General features: G+C 40.2%; 2 protein-coding genes across 6 annotated transcripts in view; both read left to right on the plus strand.

The window, feature by feature from the left end:
• Positions 1–553: 553 nt before the first annotated feature.
• On the plus strand, positions 554–6,864 carry LOC121514598 (akt interacting protein). Of its 3 annotated transcripts, none has more exons than XM_041794787.1 (10): positions 554–688; positions 1,403–1,527; positions 3,680–3,891; positions 4,009–4,073; positions 4,259–4,359; positions 4,706–4,794; positions 5,134–5,232; positions 5,523–5,630; positions 5,747–5,807; positions 6,031–6,864. In XM_041794787.1, exons 2-10 carry the CDS (start codon positions 1,480–1,482, stop codon positions 6,136–6,138), a joined length of 891 nt encoding a protein of 296 aa, XP_041650721.1. In that variant the 5' UTR covers positions 554–688; positions 1,403–1,479; the 3' UTR covers positions 6,139–6,864. The 3 variants fall into 3 exon arrangements, with proteins under 3 accessions (XP_041650721.1, XP_041650737.1, XP_041650730.1); XM_041794803.1 differs by having other exon boundaries at positions 3,683–3,891; XM_041794796.1 differs by having other exon boundaries at positions 1,406–1,527.
• A 1,281-nt stretch (positions 6,865–8,145) lies between these two features.
• chd9 (chromodomain helicase DNA binding protein 9) overlaps positions 8,146–15,883 on the plus strand; it is an 88,642-nt gene continuing 80,904 nt past the window's right edge. For 2 of the 3 annotated variants that reach the window (XM_041792973.1, XM_041792989.1), the window contains exons 1-2: positions 8,869–9,044; positions 12,362–13,999. In XM_041792973.1, the coding sequence (XP_041648907.1) occupies positions 12,470–13,999 (1,530 nt within the window). In that variant the 5' untranslated portion in view covers positions 8,869–9,044; positions 12,362–12,469. Of the gene's footprint in view, positions 8,255–8,868; positions 9,045–12,361; positions 14,000–15,883 lie in introns of those variants that run through there. The other variant, XM_041792982.1, reaches the window with a different exon arrangement.

Consider the following 15,883-nt stretch of genomic DNA (forward strand, 5'->3'; position numbering starts at 1 on the left):
AATGTTGGAAAGAATAACCTACAAAATACAGACTATATCACTAAGGTACAAGCATTTCTTTCTAAACTAAGAACGGCCGTCTGAGGCGGCAGACCCACGCCTCAGCAGCGCCACCGAGGAACTCACACTCCCATTGATTACTGTGGTGTTCAAAATTAGAAGTCCGAGAAAGACCGAACGGGTGAGCGGATCATCACCAAAATCTAATGGATTCTTCCCTGTCACTATCCCAATATTCCCTGAAAGTTTGGTGAAGATCCGACTTTCCGTTCTGGAGTTATCTTGTACACATACAAACAAACGAACAAACAAAGATACGGAACCCTTTACATAACCCCTGCCGATTTCATCGGCGTGGGTAATTAAAGCGTTTTCATTGCAACTTACCGTTCATATGACAACCACTTCTCCATCAAACACCTTTCGAGGTTGGGCATCGTTTTAATGACAGAAGCGCCAGCGAATCAACAGCGAGGACGTTTGACGCGTACGCCAATGACAATCCTTGTTCAAACTCAGTAACGCCTCTCATTTTTCATCACGGTAGATTGAATTCCGGTTTGTGTGACCGACATTGGTGTCTGTCAAAGTATTTATACAACGCTAGCTGATCCTTTTCTGGATATTTACACCAGGAAACACGTAAAAATCCACGTTAAATAGATTTTAAAGCTTTCGAGCAAACACGGTGAGTAATATTAATGAGCTGTCTTACGTGCTGGTGCTCAAATTAAAGGAATAATCCTGTTGTTAGCACAAACAGGTCAGCATTATAGGGTAACGTTAACGGCAACGTAAAGTAAGTTGATGCAATCCGGCGAAACAACTTTACTGTTGTCAGACATTAACTGCAACCTTAGCTCTGTTAGGGCTTTTCAGAGTATTTAGTCAGATCCGAGCCCTCAATTTAACTAGCTTAACCTAAAGCTGCTCCGTAATGTTTGCTAACGCAGCGTTAGCACAATAACTTAAGATTGTCCACTGACACTATAACTCAGTATCCTATTTCTGTTTAGAGGTGCCATAGTTTTAATAGTAAATTAAATTAGGGGTTAGATTAGGGTCTCTTTTGCTACAACCACACCATAGCTGACAAAGGCTAGTGAAAACTACTTTGAGTGTCGACGGTAGAGAAACATTTAGCATACTTGGTGAAACAGCCAGTATAGCACGAAGCTAAAACGTCTCTTCCTGTCATTTTATAACACTTAATTCAACATTTACATGCCTACCAACTATCTTGGTAACCGTCACATAACTCAATAGGTAGCTTTCGGGTTGCTGACATGTTTGTAGCTTCAGTGTATGAGAAATTAAATAGTTTTAGTTGCAAGTACTTGTGCTTATTGTTTGTGTTTTTTGACCTCATACCTCACTGTCCTCTTTTTTTTTTTTATCACAGCAGCGGATGGCCCGGACAGCACTTGTCGTGGGACCGACATAAAAGGAGGGACATTAGTCTGAACCTCTTAATGAGTAATGAACCTTAACCCTTTCTGGAGCATGTCTGCAAATACAAGTCGTAAGGTAAAGTTAAACACATGGTACCAAATGTGTTCATCTGAACAGAACCGAGAATTAAACATTGGAAACACTTAAAAAGCCAATAACATTAAACTTGATTATATTATGTAGAGAAAGTAAGACCCTTTTCAAACATTATACAACCCAGTACTGATGCTTGAAGCCAATCTGATAGCCAGCTGATTCAAAATAATATCAAGCACTATTAATTCATCCATCAAATGGATCAGAACAGTGTCTTGAAGGTTTTAAAGTTGATAATTCAATTCAGCCAAAATCAAGGCTTTTAAAAAGTCTAAAATTCAAGACTATAAGGTCTTAATTGTTTATTTTAATCATTTTTATAGCCCATTTATCTAAGAGGTTGTAGGATTCTTTTCTGCCTAGGTTTTTTCTATATTTAGATTTAATCACACATAAAATTGTTCAGAACTCTGTTAGATCTGATCTGAATTCTTTCCAGACTTATGGAGACAAATTATTGGAATTTATACAACTCAATTATTGTGACCTATGGCTGGTCAGCTGTAACAGTATAGTGATCATTGACACATAAATGTTTTAAATTCAGAGTAAAGATGGTAAGTATCCTGGAATTGGCAGTCATACCTTCTTTTTTTTTTAAACCTTATTGTTGGCTGTTCAACTTTTTAGTTTTTATCAAAGTGCTTATAAATAGTTTTTTCTAGATTGTATAGTATAGCTACCTATAGGCTATTTGAGTTAAAAATAAGACCTTCTATTTGTCTGCCTTGTGGTATCAGGTTATTTTTCTCATAGTCTATTCTCTAAATGCTCTAAGAAAGGTCTATTTGCAGACCACAGTAAAAATACTGCTGACATTTTCTTTTCTTTTTGTCAATCAGACCAAAACCAAGTAAAAATCATTGTTACTGGTTAGAAATTGAAGATCACAGGTCTTAACTTTACAATGAGGGTATTCTAAAGGTCTTAAAAGGTATTAAATCTTGTGTCAGATTTTCTGTCTATAACCTGCATAAATGTGCACTGCATTTATATACTGACCTGTAAGGATTCTTCAGAGGTTAAAATGACATCAAAGATAAAGTTTCTAATTTATTTGAAAAGTGAAGGGAGATCAACTTGAGAAATGGGACGGGCTTTCTCTGAATTAGGGATAGGGTAGTTTCAAACAAAGCATAAATAGGAAGATAAGGTGTTTGTATTCAGCCTTCACAACATTGTTTCAAGTTCCAAACAATAATTTAGCATTTGTGAAGCCTGGCTGTTAAATAAAGTTTACACCTGTTCTCCTTTTATTTTGTAAACATTCAATGTTTTATTTGTCTTCAGTCTCTTACCTGTTTCCTGGGAATCTCAGTGTACTGGAATTTCAAGGACTCAATTTAAGGGTGTGGTCTTTTGTTTTGGAGGAGAAATTCATCTTTAAAAGAGACAACTTCATTCAAATAATTACTGTTTGTCCTGTAAATTTTGCTATCTGAAAAGTCAGTGCATAGAAAACTAGTTAGTCCAGTGTTGGTGGTTATTCCATTTTGCAAGTGCTGGGCTGACTTTTTACAAAAACAAGAAGGGGGTAAATGTCACATGGTGGTGCAACTCTGATGAGGCAGGGAGGAGGCAAACAATGCATTTTGAGTATGGGTGTGAGTAAATTTTTACCTTCCCAGTCAGAGGAGCACCCCAAAAACATTTTGTAGTCAAGCCTGACTTGAATACACGTGAATGCTAGATCTGTTGCATAACTGCTCTAGTCACTGTAAGCATTCCTGACATACCTGTAGTAGTCATCAGCAACTTTAGCTGAGCTTTCCTGCTGCATTCCTGGCCTCCTGCTGATGTGGTTGGTGTGCGCTGTAACCCTGTACAGTAAATGCTTGTATCAGTCTGTGCAGCATCAAAAGGTAATGATGATAGCTGTGCATATACTTGTCTAGACGCTGCTTCCTGATAAGATGAATACTAGATGGGATGCATAACCTAATAGGTTTGTCTCAGCACATGGTCACTACCCTGGGCTATGGGTCTGCTCTGAGTGCACACGATAGCTAACAAACACTTGGCTCTGTCTGGCTATTAGGGCTTTCTCTATGTCTTCCTTTAAAACAAATGTTTTTTCTTCATTCTTTGCTGATGTGTTGATATTCATTCATGTTACTCTTTCAAATAACAGCAGAGATCTGACAACGAGGAACAAAGCGGGCACGGGGAGCAGAGAGCCAGCCCTGCCCGGCTGCCCTTCGGCAAGAAACAGCTTCCACCTATTCCTAAAAATGCCACACCCATTACCAAGCCTGCAGCAACTGGTACTCCAGTCCAGTCTGCCAATGGCACACATGCCTCCTATGGCCCCTTTTACTTGGAGTACTCACTGCTGGCTGAGTTGTAAGCACTGGTCCAGTTTCAGATTTAAACGTTGTCATATTTTAAGAATTAAGATGGCACACAAGTTAAGTGGTTGTTAATCTATTGTATATTGATTTTTCTTCTGGTGACCTGTAGCACACTGGTGATTAAGCAGAAGCTCCCTGGAATTTATGTCCAGCCATCCCACAAATCAGCACTAAGTAAGGACCCCTTTTGAAAATCAACAATTTTTCTTGTTTGCACTGACAAGTCTATCCATAGATTCCTCCCAGATTTCTAAACATCTGCTTAAAGAAATTACTAAAAAATATGTGCATTTCTAGTGCTTTTGTTCAACATGTGCCACATCTCTGCTGATATGTACTGCTTGTTCCCTACTGTTTAGTGTGGTTTGGGGTCATATTCATCAGACATGGCCTGTACCAGGATGGAGTCTTCAAATTCACTGTGTATATTCCAGATAACTATCCAGATGGAGAATGCCCTGTAAGTATTGTGTACTTGTGTCAAATTCATATAATCAGATCAGTCTTTATGACATGTGCTGTTCACAAAACAGCTCCAAGAGCCTGGGTGTATTTTTCGTCACAAGAAGAAGGGTTATGTCTACAACTGTGAAGCATCCCTGTATTTGCTCAGGGTTGTTAGGGTCTTATTTTGAATTTTATGCAAAAGGTCAGAAAGAAGCAGATGCATATTTTACAAGTTGCATCAACGTTTATCAAATAGACTTAAGTGTGGCTCCCCGGAGCTATCAAGCTGCTCTTTACAGTGATATTGGAAACAAAACCTTATTTACAGAATAGTAATAGTTCCTTATGCTTTGTTTCAGAAATTAGTATTTGACATCCCAGTCTTCCACCCTCTTGTTGATCCTGTGTCAGGAGAGCTTGATGTCAGAAGAGCTTTCACCAAATGGAGGTATCTTTTCTACACTCTGATGCTCATACAATGCACACTCCTATCCCCCTTATTCTTTCTGATACAAATATTAAGCTTGCTTTTTTAACTGCAATGTATGGTTTTCAAATCCAAGAGGGAATAGTGAAAAAAAACATGATAAGACATTAAGTTACACACATTTAATTTTTCAGAACAAGGTTGAGAATGCAATTACAATTCAAAAATGGTATTTTGTTTACTTGTTAGTTTTGATTGTTCTCTCTTCTTTGCTCTATTTACATGAAAGGGGGTCATGTTAGAGTTTCTGTTGGCACAGAGAAATGTTTTATGGTGTGGTCAACTCTTGTTTTCTTTTAGACGGAATCACAACCACATCTGGCAAGTCTTGATGTACGCACGTACAATTTTCTACAAGATAAATACCACAGAACCACTCAACCCAGAAGCTGCAGTGCTGTGAGTGTCTGAGCATCCTTGAACTTACTTTTATTCTAAATGAAGGTATAAACCATAAAAAATGAACATGTAATGCTGTGTGGTGATTACAAAAAACATGTTTAATGGTTTGTTATGGACCAGAAGTTACTTAGCCCTTAGTGCTCTACTTTTCTTGCAATGTATAAATTCAGTTGTCTTCTACTAAATTATATAGGAGGACGATTAACAGGCTTTCAAATCAGCCAGAAAAATTGTTCTAATCTTTTGTAAGAAATTCTGTCTAAAACTGTCTTTTTTTAAACTTTCAGATATGAAAAGGATGTTCAATTGTTCAAAAGCAAAGTGGTGGATAGTGTGAAACTATGCAACAGTCATCTTTTTGACCAGCCTAAGATTGATGATCCCTACGCAATAAGGTTGGTGAACTGTTTCAATTTAACATTGTTTAACCTTCAGGACTACTACACAGACAGTTCTTGACATAAATGCACTCATAAGGGGAAACATTTGTAACTACTCTTTTCTCTGATAGTTTTTCTCCGTGGAACCCTGCCGTTCATGAAGAAGCAAAAGAGCGAATGTTCACATACAAAGTGAGTTTTAAGTTTTTAAAATGGTTTGGGGGTGGGGGGTGGTTACATCTTATATTTTATTTTTTAAACAAGCTACATAAGCAGGAGAGTTCAGTCCTCTGCAGTTCCACCTCTGAGAATTAAAACCCAAAGGGTTTGTCTAAGGCTGATTGGGTACTATCTGCACTTTGATTGGTTTAGCTGTGCCTGTTATGTAACTGCTAATTTGCTTTTCTTGCTCTAGAGACGGCCTGAGGATCACCACAAGGGAACGCAGGTGTCAGGGTTGTCCTGGGTGAAGCCAGGATCGACGCAGCCTTTCAGCAAAGATGACAGTCCTCCCCAGAGCTGAACCTGCAGTGTCCTTAAAGCAGCCACTAGGGGGATCCACATGCATCAGATGCCGAGCCATTGGCTTGCCTCAGCTGTTTATTGGGAACTGGGTCCTTGAAACAGTTGGCAGAACTATGTTAAATCTCCACATTATTGCTCAGCTTTAAAAGCTTTGTAGGCATCTCTTCAAAGAGCTTTAGAATAAGGAAACAAAGTTTGTATCATATGTAAATCAACGACGACAAATGGATGTCTCAGCAACATCATTTAGGCTGTGATGCAGTGCAAAGAGCTTTCTCATTTAGATGATCAGATCCATGCACATTTTGGACAAAGTGACATATAACATGTTGTCCCAAAAGGAGCTGAAAGTATGAGAATAGCAATTTGCAATTGCGTGGCAAGTAAAGTGGACAAAGTAATCAACACTACAAGCTGAAATTGGCTTAGGACTGTTCAATGTTTCAGTTGCAGATATGTGGCTAAAACTTCCAAATCCACTCCACACTCTCCCATCATTCACTTTTATTGGAATATGTTTTATATTTGCTTACGATTGGACTATGATTTCTTTTTAATTCCACCATGTAAACTGTCTTACATAATTCTTAATATATAAAGCAGAGCAGGAAAGTATGGATCTTAATGAGATGCTAAATAAGTAAGCTCCTGTATTTTATTGTCTGATTTTATTTCATTTGAATGTTTTATGTATCATTTGTTATTAAAGGTTGATGTGTAAATACTGGATGCTGTGCTCAGCTTTGACTTAAGATGTGTCTGCATCAATGCTCGGGTTCTTTAGTGAATGGCTTTGGTTACTTAGCTGTCCTTGACATTGTTACCTAAGTTTCTTCAAAGATTTCATTCAGATAAGTTACTGCAGAATTTCTTCATAGGTCTGAATGAAAACCATGTATAAGATTTAGTTTTGAACTACTTAATGGACAGCATAAAACGTGAGTCTTTGTTCAGCCACAGGAATAAACTTTTTTGTTGTGCTGGACTAATGTGCGATATTTTGATTTGTAGCGGGTTCTGGCTTAGACAACATGATGACAATATTTCAGAAGCATATTTGATATTAAACCTGTCTATTTTTAAACGCAATTAAAGGCAAAAACAACCAAATCTCAGCGTACTTCGCACTATTTTTTTGGCATCTTCAACCACGAGTAAAGTGGCTTTGGTTTTGAGCCAATCTTTCTCAAGTTTGTGAAAGACTGCTACTTTTATATAGTTACAGGATTAAATACTTTTCTCTGAAGTCAAAGAAATGAAATAAATGTGCTTAGAGTCTGTAAATATCAAGCTGCACAAGCACATAATGTATGGAAAAGCACAATTTAAAAAAATATATTGGCCATTAACTTTACAAAATTTTACACACATAGCTAGCAATAACTGGAATAATTCTCATAAACTTAATTTTAGAGGGAAACAACGAAGACTTTTATGTAAGTCCTTGTTTCAAATTCGTTTTAAGGTGGCCTTGCAGAATGTCTGGAGTGTTGTCAAAATTAGTATTTTGTAGAACCGTTTGAAAAATACTTTACTGCCACGTAGGATAAAAAAATGTCACGAAGTAGATTACCAACACATTCAGTGATAGCAAGAAAAATTGCAATAACTGGGTTGAGGTCAGTCAACAAGACAGCCAGCAGAGGTCGGCATGTACCCACGGAGCAGAGCAGCTCTTTCACTCCTGTCATGTTTGCATTGAGGAGAGACTCCGGTGCATGTGCGAAAGTAAAACCTCCCTGGATTGGCTCTGGCTCATACGCGGCCATCTTATGCACTCTGTCAACATAAGGACTTTACACACGAATACCTGATTTTATCAGCTACTCTGTCGACCTGGTTCGGGGCGGAGCCTCCCCAAAAGTATTCCTACTTGAGGTGCCCGTTTCTAATTTAACAAGGAGAGGTGAAATTGTTGCAAATTGTCGTCGGTCCAATCACAGAGAGTGTCACTTTTATGCAAATATGGTGTTATCAGAGTCACGTCAGCAGCAGCGGTAGAGCCGCTGTGCCGTGGTCGCCAGCAGGAGTACAACTATCAACACTGTCACAACTTCGCCGATAACACTCTCCCTGTATTCACGTCTGGACTTCAACTCTAGTGTTCCTTTCAGGTAAGGACTAACAATTCTTTCTGTTCCTCTTGACAGATATTTGAGACTCGGAGAGTTAGGTTTTCATTCAGGCGAGGAGCTGTCAAATGTCTGACAGTCGGTGAGTGGGGCTCGCCTCAGCTGTCTGATGACACACCGCCTTGCTGAATGTGTATCTTCCTCGCAGGGATAAGACCGTTGACTTGCCAAACTTGTCCGCACTAGTTTTCCGTACGTTCTCACTTTAAATAGCATTTTTCATTGTTCTTTCGCGAAGTTTGCCGTCCGAATTTAAAACGCGCGTGACTTAATAAGTACTCCTCCTCGGTTCTTGGTACACGGTGGTCCTGAACTGACAGCGACCAGCTGGGCTCAGTCAGAACCGCACTAGGATTTTGCCGCTGTACCTGTGAGCCGGGCCCTCATGGCTACTTTAAATGAAAAGGAAAGTCAGTCAAGCACCAAGTAGTAGTAGCTTATTATCATGGACACCGTCACTGTCGACCTCTCCATCCATCTCCGGCCTCCTCCCCCTCCTCTTCCCCAGTGTTGAAGCGTCACGACACCTCTTGAATCCCGTGGCTTTCCTGAGTGAAGCTCCGGTGAAGAGCGCGTGGAAGACAACCCGACTCGGAGGAATTAATTCTAAAACCAAATGTCCCGCGTACATTTACATTTGTTTCCACTTGGCGAGTAGTTGCGCTCAAAGTAGCGCAACAAATTGCCGCCTCGCTGGCTTATCAAACAACGCGCTGGCAAGAGCTGAAGCCATTGCTGGTTGGAGATGAAGAGGATGCGACTGACTTCTGAGGTGAGCTCGACGTATCCTTGGTGAAGGCGTTATTACAGCTAGAAAAAACACGAAAAACCTGTTGCTGAGTGTTAATTGACACTATTTTAACTACTTTCACCAATAAGGGCGACGTCTACCAAATACAATGCGGCACAGCAACAGTTCAACAACTTTTATGTAAATGTGACATACTTCACGCAATTTATTCTTTAGCTAGACTGCTGATACAACTTTAATTGTCGTTTAGTTTAAACTTGCCGCTTTAAAACCATGAACTAAGGTGCTTAAAATTGGGTGAATGTGTAATTCCTAGGATGCAATGGCGGCCCAGGTACAGTTGAGTTCACAGGTGGTGTTGATATGAGGTTTGTGTTGCACGTGCTTGGATGATGCAGACAACGCCACGATTATGAAGGAAACAGCTGCACAAGTCTGATCCTCAAGGCCAGATTGGGGGGTGTTGTAGAGGTTAGCGGGGGCTTAGCTAGCAAATTCAGGGATATGCCACACTAGTGCATTTTTGTCCTAAAATGTAATATGATGAACGTATTATATCTAACATAATAAACTCTTGTTTTCATATTTTGCATAATACCTTCCCCTAGTTTACCATGTTAGAATAGGTAGCTGGGAGCATCCAACATTCCCTGACTTTGTTACTTCTGTGCAGCTGAGTCTCATACTTTATATAGCTATGATTGAAATTATAATTTCTTTCAAATAAGTCTTCTGAATTATTTAAAATAAAACAAATAAGATGCATTTTTTTTTGTAGATTAATGCATATGAAATTTGCATCATACTTGGTCTTGTTATTGGAACAGATGAAAAATTGACTCAATACAATTGTGAACGCCTTAATTTTGTAAAATACTCATTAGTGATGGTTTTTATCAGCTAAGACAACTTCAAGTGACCATTTTCTATCATACTCAAACTGTATTGGAAATTTCATTCATCATTCATGCACATTTGCTCTCTTAATTCTAATGTAAGACGCATTGTTTGTCTCTCGTTGGGCAGTCGTCACTTTTCTCCTGTTTTCCTTGTCTAATGTAAAACAAATCATTCCTATGAAGATAGCCATTCAAAGAGGGAAACATGACTTGACAGAAAGTCACATTTCAGGAGTGTCATGATTCCCCAGTAAACCAAGCAGTAAACAAGCATGCAAGTCTGGAGAAGACTACTCGCACTAAAAACAGGACAGACTTCATGCCTGTGTGAGATTTTTTTTATTGGTAACTAATGATAATGGTGTTGTAATGGTGCAGTGTGTCAAGTATTGCATGATTGCATGAGATATCTGGAGTTTGGCCCACTATCTGTATTGGCATTTTAACTTTAGAATAATCAATAAAATTAATGATTTACAATTTTCATTACCTTTGTAAAAAAATGTAACAATCAATTCTAGACAAAGCTTGTTGAAATATAGCTTTAATCATATCAAATTAGTATTAAAAGAAGAAAATAAACAACAAAAAAGGGGGTTGAGTAGATATGCATCCAAGTTACTTGATTCAAATAAATTAATTAATCAAAAACTGCTCCAGTCACACAAGTATTAATGTGAAGCCTAAGTACCACTGACAATGTGAATGTACGACATCACTTCCCTTTTTCCTGCTGCGTTGTTGCTCAGTATTGTATCTCATGTTGACTAAGCTAGAGCTGAATTGTTCTTTACTTTTCCTGTTACTTTTGTCATTTATCAAGTGCATTTTATTTATCATTAAAGCATATTGATTCAAAATACAGATTATCTGTCTCATGTACTACTAGTGATAGTGACTCTCAGCCCTAAAAAACATTTCAGTGAACCCAGGCTGATGATACAATAAGAGAAAGCATTTCCATCTCTTTTGTGGAGTTTGTGATCCAGGTTAAGTTGAGGCTTAATTTTTTTAAGAATTGTAAATTACTGAACCACAATCTGAATAAACTGCTGAAAATTAAGTTAGAGTAGTTTACCAGTATGAATAACTTATGAAAAGAATAATGACAGAGAACAGCATATTCCTATCTGAGAAGTGCTTGTCAGCCTTCCTTTGATATTGGTCGCCAATGTTATGTTGTGGATGTCTGTTCATTGGTGCTTCTGTGTGCCTGGGTGCATAGCAAGTCAGCGTAATGACTGACCTGGGTAAGCTCCTGTCATCTTCCGCTGGTTTGTGGTTGGAGAACACACATACACACACTCAACCACACACACTCTGACTAAGGACCTCATCCGCCTGTGTCCCTAGCTGTTGAAATTCTATCAGCTGTCTGCGCCTCCCACACGTTCTGCAGTAGCAGGGCAGCTTCATTGGTTGTGGGGGTGGGGGTTGAATTCAGGGTTTGTGTGTATCTGTTAAATAGGAGGGGGTACAGGAAGAGGCACCTGCTGATGGCTGGCGGTTGGTTTGTACCAGCTGCTTTGCTGCAAACATGAAAGGCAGTGCTGATAGATAATTGACAGTTCCAAATTTCTCTCACATCTTTTTGACCCAGCGTTTACCTGCCATTTGAAAGCTTTTTTTAGCTGACTGGGTGTTCATGCATTAGTTTTAGATAGCAAGCAATAAGGAAATTGATTATTTAGATGCAATTATAATGAAGAAATGTATATTTAATATATGTCATTTAAATGGAAAGGGTTTGTGTATTGTGTGTAATTCTTGATTACAATGACTCATTTGATCGCAGCCTGTGTTCTGATGCTTAATATCTACTAGTACACCAGTGATTATCAACAGGTCAAGTCTCAGGACCCACCACCTCCCCCTTGATAAGAAATGACAACTCATATTTCAAAAAAGTTTCAACCACTCATATTGAAACAAAGTTGTAGTTTGGACCTGGGAAGAACAAAACTTAGAATTAGAAAAGGAGTTGGAGGAAAACAAATGTGTTAAAAAAAAGTACATCATTGCAGATGCTAGGGGGACATGCATGCATTTTAATCTACACAATTTTCCATGATAACAAGCACATTTTGTGTGTTTTCTGGGGACAAAATCAGTGTTGTGATCACAATATAACGAGAAGAATGAGTCTGTCTCAAGAAAACAACCAACTAGTTCTCACAGAAAAAGAATAAAGAAAACACATGGATTATGGTCATTTAGCGCTTTCATGCATCATACACTTTAATCCACATTTTTTATTCAACCACACTTCCCCAACCCACTGAAAATGTTGCTGTGACCCAACTTTGGGCCCTAACCCACCAATTAGAGTCGCTGATCTTGACCACGCCTTGATTTAAACGGAAAACCACACACACTTACAGTAATCATTTTCTCAGATCAAAGCTGTATTTTAATGTTCTCTTTTTCCCTTTTTGCTAGGTGCACAACACAAAGACCATGCTGTAGCTTTGGTATCAGTGAAGCTCATTGGGACCAGCTTGGATCCAGTGGAGTTTCAAAGGTTCCAGCTTACCTCAAAGCTCTGCCATGGACTTCTTTAATGACCCCAACCTCTTTGTTGGAGGTTTGGAAGGGCTGGATGAGGATGGCTTCCCCTTAGCTCCTTCACTTGTGGATGAGCTAAACCTTAGTGCTGAATTTGAGCCCCTCCAAGTGGGGCCTCTAGGTTCAGGAAAGCACCAAGACATAATACCACCAGTGTCAACCCAGCAAACCATGCCCGTTTACAGTGAGCAGATGGGCCACTACGTTGGTGTCAAAGGACAGAATCCTATGGGTCAGCCATTTTCTGGTCCAGGGGACCAGGGTGGTGGTGGTCGGGGTATGATCGCAGATCAGCACGGCCAGTACCACAATGTCATGAGCCAAGTACCTCAATCCAATGGGCTGTACTGCAACAGTAGCAGTCCAATGTGGGGGAACCAAGACCAGAATGGGAATATGTACCACCAATTGTCTCAGCAGCATCAGCAACAACAGCTTTGTCATCAGCAGCAGCAATTGCATGTCCGACAACATCAAACACAGCAGCAACAACATCACCCATGTCATCATCCACAACAGCGACAGCAGCAGCTGCATCATCAGCAAAGTCATCAGCAGCAGCTGTTAAACCAGCGCCAGCACCAAATTAACGCACAGACTTTGTCTTTGCAGCAACAGCAGCATCATAATTTCTCCTTTCACCAGGGAGGTCAGTCTCAAGTTCACCATACTCAACAGGTTCAGCACCAACTGTCTGCAGGTGGACCCAGGTTCCATTCAAGGGCTCTACAGAATAAACCCTATTTGGATCAGCAAAACACCTCTTTAAGTGGGACGTGTATACAGCCACCGCAGCAGCAGGGTAGCTACCAGCTGCCCAGGGGAGGTCAAGCCTTCTCTGGATCAGGACCACAAGACCCTAACCTGCCCTTTCCCATGCATTCATCATCTATGGTCCATTCTCTGCCCACATGTTCTGTCAGTTCTGCCTCTCCTTACCAACCAGCTCAGTACCCAGCCTACCCTGGAGAGCCTGAAATACCAGCTCTCAGTCAGCACTCTTTGTCCAGAGCCTCAGAGTCAAGGCCCACCACCATCAATGCACCTCTCACTTCTACAATGCCTGAGCTACCAGGGACAGCACATCAGTTTCCACCTACAACTGCGGTGAGTCAGCAGCTCACCAGGGCCCCTGTCAGTCAGGCAAAGGAATGTCCTTTCCAGACCCTACGCTGTTCTGGGGAAACACAGGAAAACTGCAAGCAATCTGAGTTGTTTGGAGAATCTATGAGTTGCTACCCAAACACGACCAACCACCTGCCTTCTGAGCAGCCTCAGAGCTGCGGGGCCATCAACACTAATGGATACGAAGCACCGGGAGACAATATCCTGCAATCACAAGAAGGAGACTTGGAAGGCCTAGAGCCTCCTGACCTTCTTCCTGACCTAATGCCCCAGCTGGAGGCTGCTTTCAGCCAACAGGATGAATCCAACTGTTCCTGGGTCGAGTCCAGCCAAGAGGGGAACGATGAGGAAAGGAAACCCCCACCTGTTGAGTTCAAAGATGGGAAGGTAATACAATGCAAAAGATTAATATTTGTTTTATTTTTATAAAATTTGAGGTAATTTTAGCCATACTGCTCAGGGGTATTCATTCAGGGGAACTGTAGGAGACTGAAGTCTAATTCAATCAAGGATTTAGATTTTATCTTAGCATAAAAATCTGCTTAAGTGTTGGAGAGCATTTCTTTGCTGACTTAAAGCTGTTTTATGTGTACTTCTCAGGCTAACATGGCAGAGAATCTGGTCATTTCTGTAATGTTTAACTAACTATCCCAGATAGCACATGTGCCTGTCTGGTCGGAAACCTGCAATCAGTGGTGGAGAGGGGGAAGGAGGAGCAGCAGCACCTAGAGCCATCCCAGAGGTTTCTGAAAATGATAATGGTCTATCTAGACTGGCCTGTATCTGCCCTGTGTGCCGACAGCAGGTCAGGCCTGATTAGGCTGAGAGTGGCAGGAGTGTCTTCAGGACTTAGCTGTAAGCATACTTAGGGCTATATCAAGATGTGGGTCAGGGCAAGCCAGAGGCACTTGCACACTGCCTCGCTGGAGTGTGGGGGAGGTTGTACACTGTTGTGGAAGCTGCCATAGTTTGTGTGTCTGTATATGTGTGTTTCAGTGCACGTGCACATGTGAGAGAGCAGGCGGAAAGAAAAGAGTGTGGTGGAGGAGAGTGGTTAGCACTTCAGGGAGGGGGAGGGGGTTTGGGAGATGGAGAGAGCAGTGGCTCATGGAAAAAGGGAGAGCTTATGAAAGAAAGGGAGAGAAAGAGACAGAGAGGAAGAGCATGAGAGGGAGCAGAGGAGAGGGGGAGGTTGGGAGAATGCATTAGCTGGCTGTAACAGGCTTCAGGCAGTTCCTGGACCTCAGTCGGATAGTAACCTAGCAGCATCCACACAGCCTCCCGGCCCACGAGTGACACATGACCAGCAGCAAAGCAACAGATGATTCTTCACAGTCTGCCCACCAAAAAGGCCTGCAATTTGACAACTCATCATTCTCCTTGTGTATCATAACTAAAATCTTTAATCAATATCATTACTAGAATAGCATTTGTTTACTAACAATAAAGCATTAGCTGAGTCTGAAACGTATTTCAAACTTGATTGATGTTAATTGCTAATGGGTAATTTCTTATTTATTAGTAAGATTTATGGTTTCCAATAGACAAATATTGGAAAAGTGCCAATAGTCATAATTGTCACTAACAACTTAAGGTTGGCACGACACTCAAATTTTAAACTTTGATATGATACAAATAAAAAAAATAGATATTCAATATCTGTTTCAATACCATGGCAAAAAATAAGTCCTAGAAGAAGGATCTTTTTAATTGATTATTTTTAATAACAACCTGAAGTGCTGATACAATGAAAGTAACAGAACATTTATACTTTAGTAGAAAATAGACTTCTAACTATTCTTAAAAGCTTTCACGTTTTATAAAATTAATGATAATTTTTTTTTCCTCTAGCGTTGTTTTTTTAGTTAACACAGGAGAACAGAGCACATGCAGTGCTTTTTAGAATAATATATATTGAGTTTATTCATTGAATAGCTAGGATGGACCCGTAAAAACAAAAGCTCTAAAAGTAAAATTACAGAGAACAGCAAGGCAGCTTAAGATTGTCTATTGATAAGTAATTTTACTGTAAAGTTTTTGCAATCTTGCTTAATCGACACAAGTGCTACCCTCCTTGATTATAATCTAGTGGTGGTAAGTGAGTTTGCTTTTACGGCACAAAACCACCACAGTTCATGTGGAAATGGTCAGTGCCTACCCTCTATCCCACCCATCTCTTGTCTTGGGGTTTTAACCCTGAACCAGACCTTGTTGGCTCCTCATCTGTTACTGCATGTGCCATCTTAACTTCACTATCATCTGTATCATTAT

This window comes from Cheilinus undulatus, linkage group 1 (assembly GCF_018320785.1).
Source record: "Cheilinus undulatus linkage group 1, ASM1832078v1, whole genome shotgun sequence".
Classification (NCBI taxonomy): domain Eukaryota; kingdom Metazoa; phylum Chordata; class Actinopteri; order Labriformes; family Labridae; genus Cheilinus; species Cheilinus undulatus.

Bases quoted from the DNA above. Each gene is read 5' to 3' on its own strand.
- LOC121514598 (XM_041794787.1), top strand. From the start codon at position 1,480: ATGAACCTTAACCCTTTCTGGAGCATGTCTGCAAATACAAGTCGTAAG. The intron at 1,528-3,679 runs GTAAAGTTAAAC...TTCAAATAACAG, and splicing joins CTGCAAATACAAGTCGTAAG to CAGAGATCTGACAACGAGGA. The intron at 3,892-4,008 runs GTAAGCACTGGT...GGTGACCTGTAG, and splicing joins TACTCACTGCTGGCTGAGTT to CACACTGGTGATTAAGCAGA.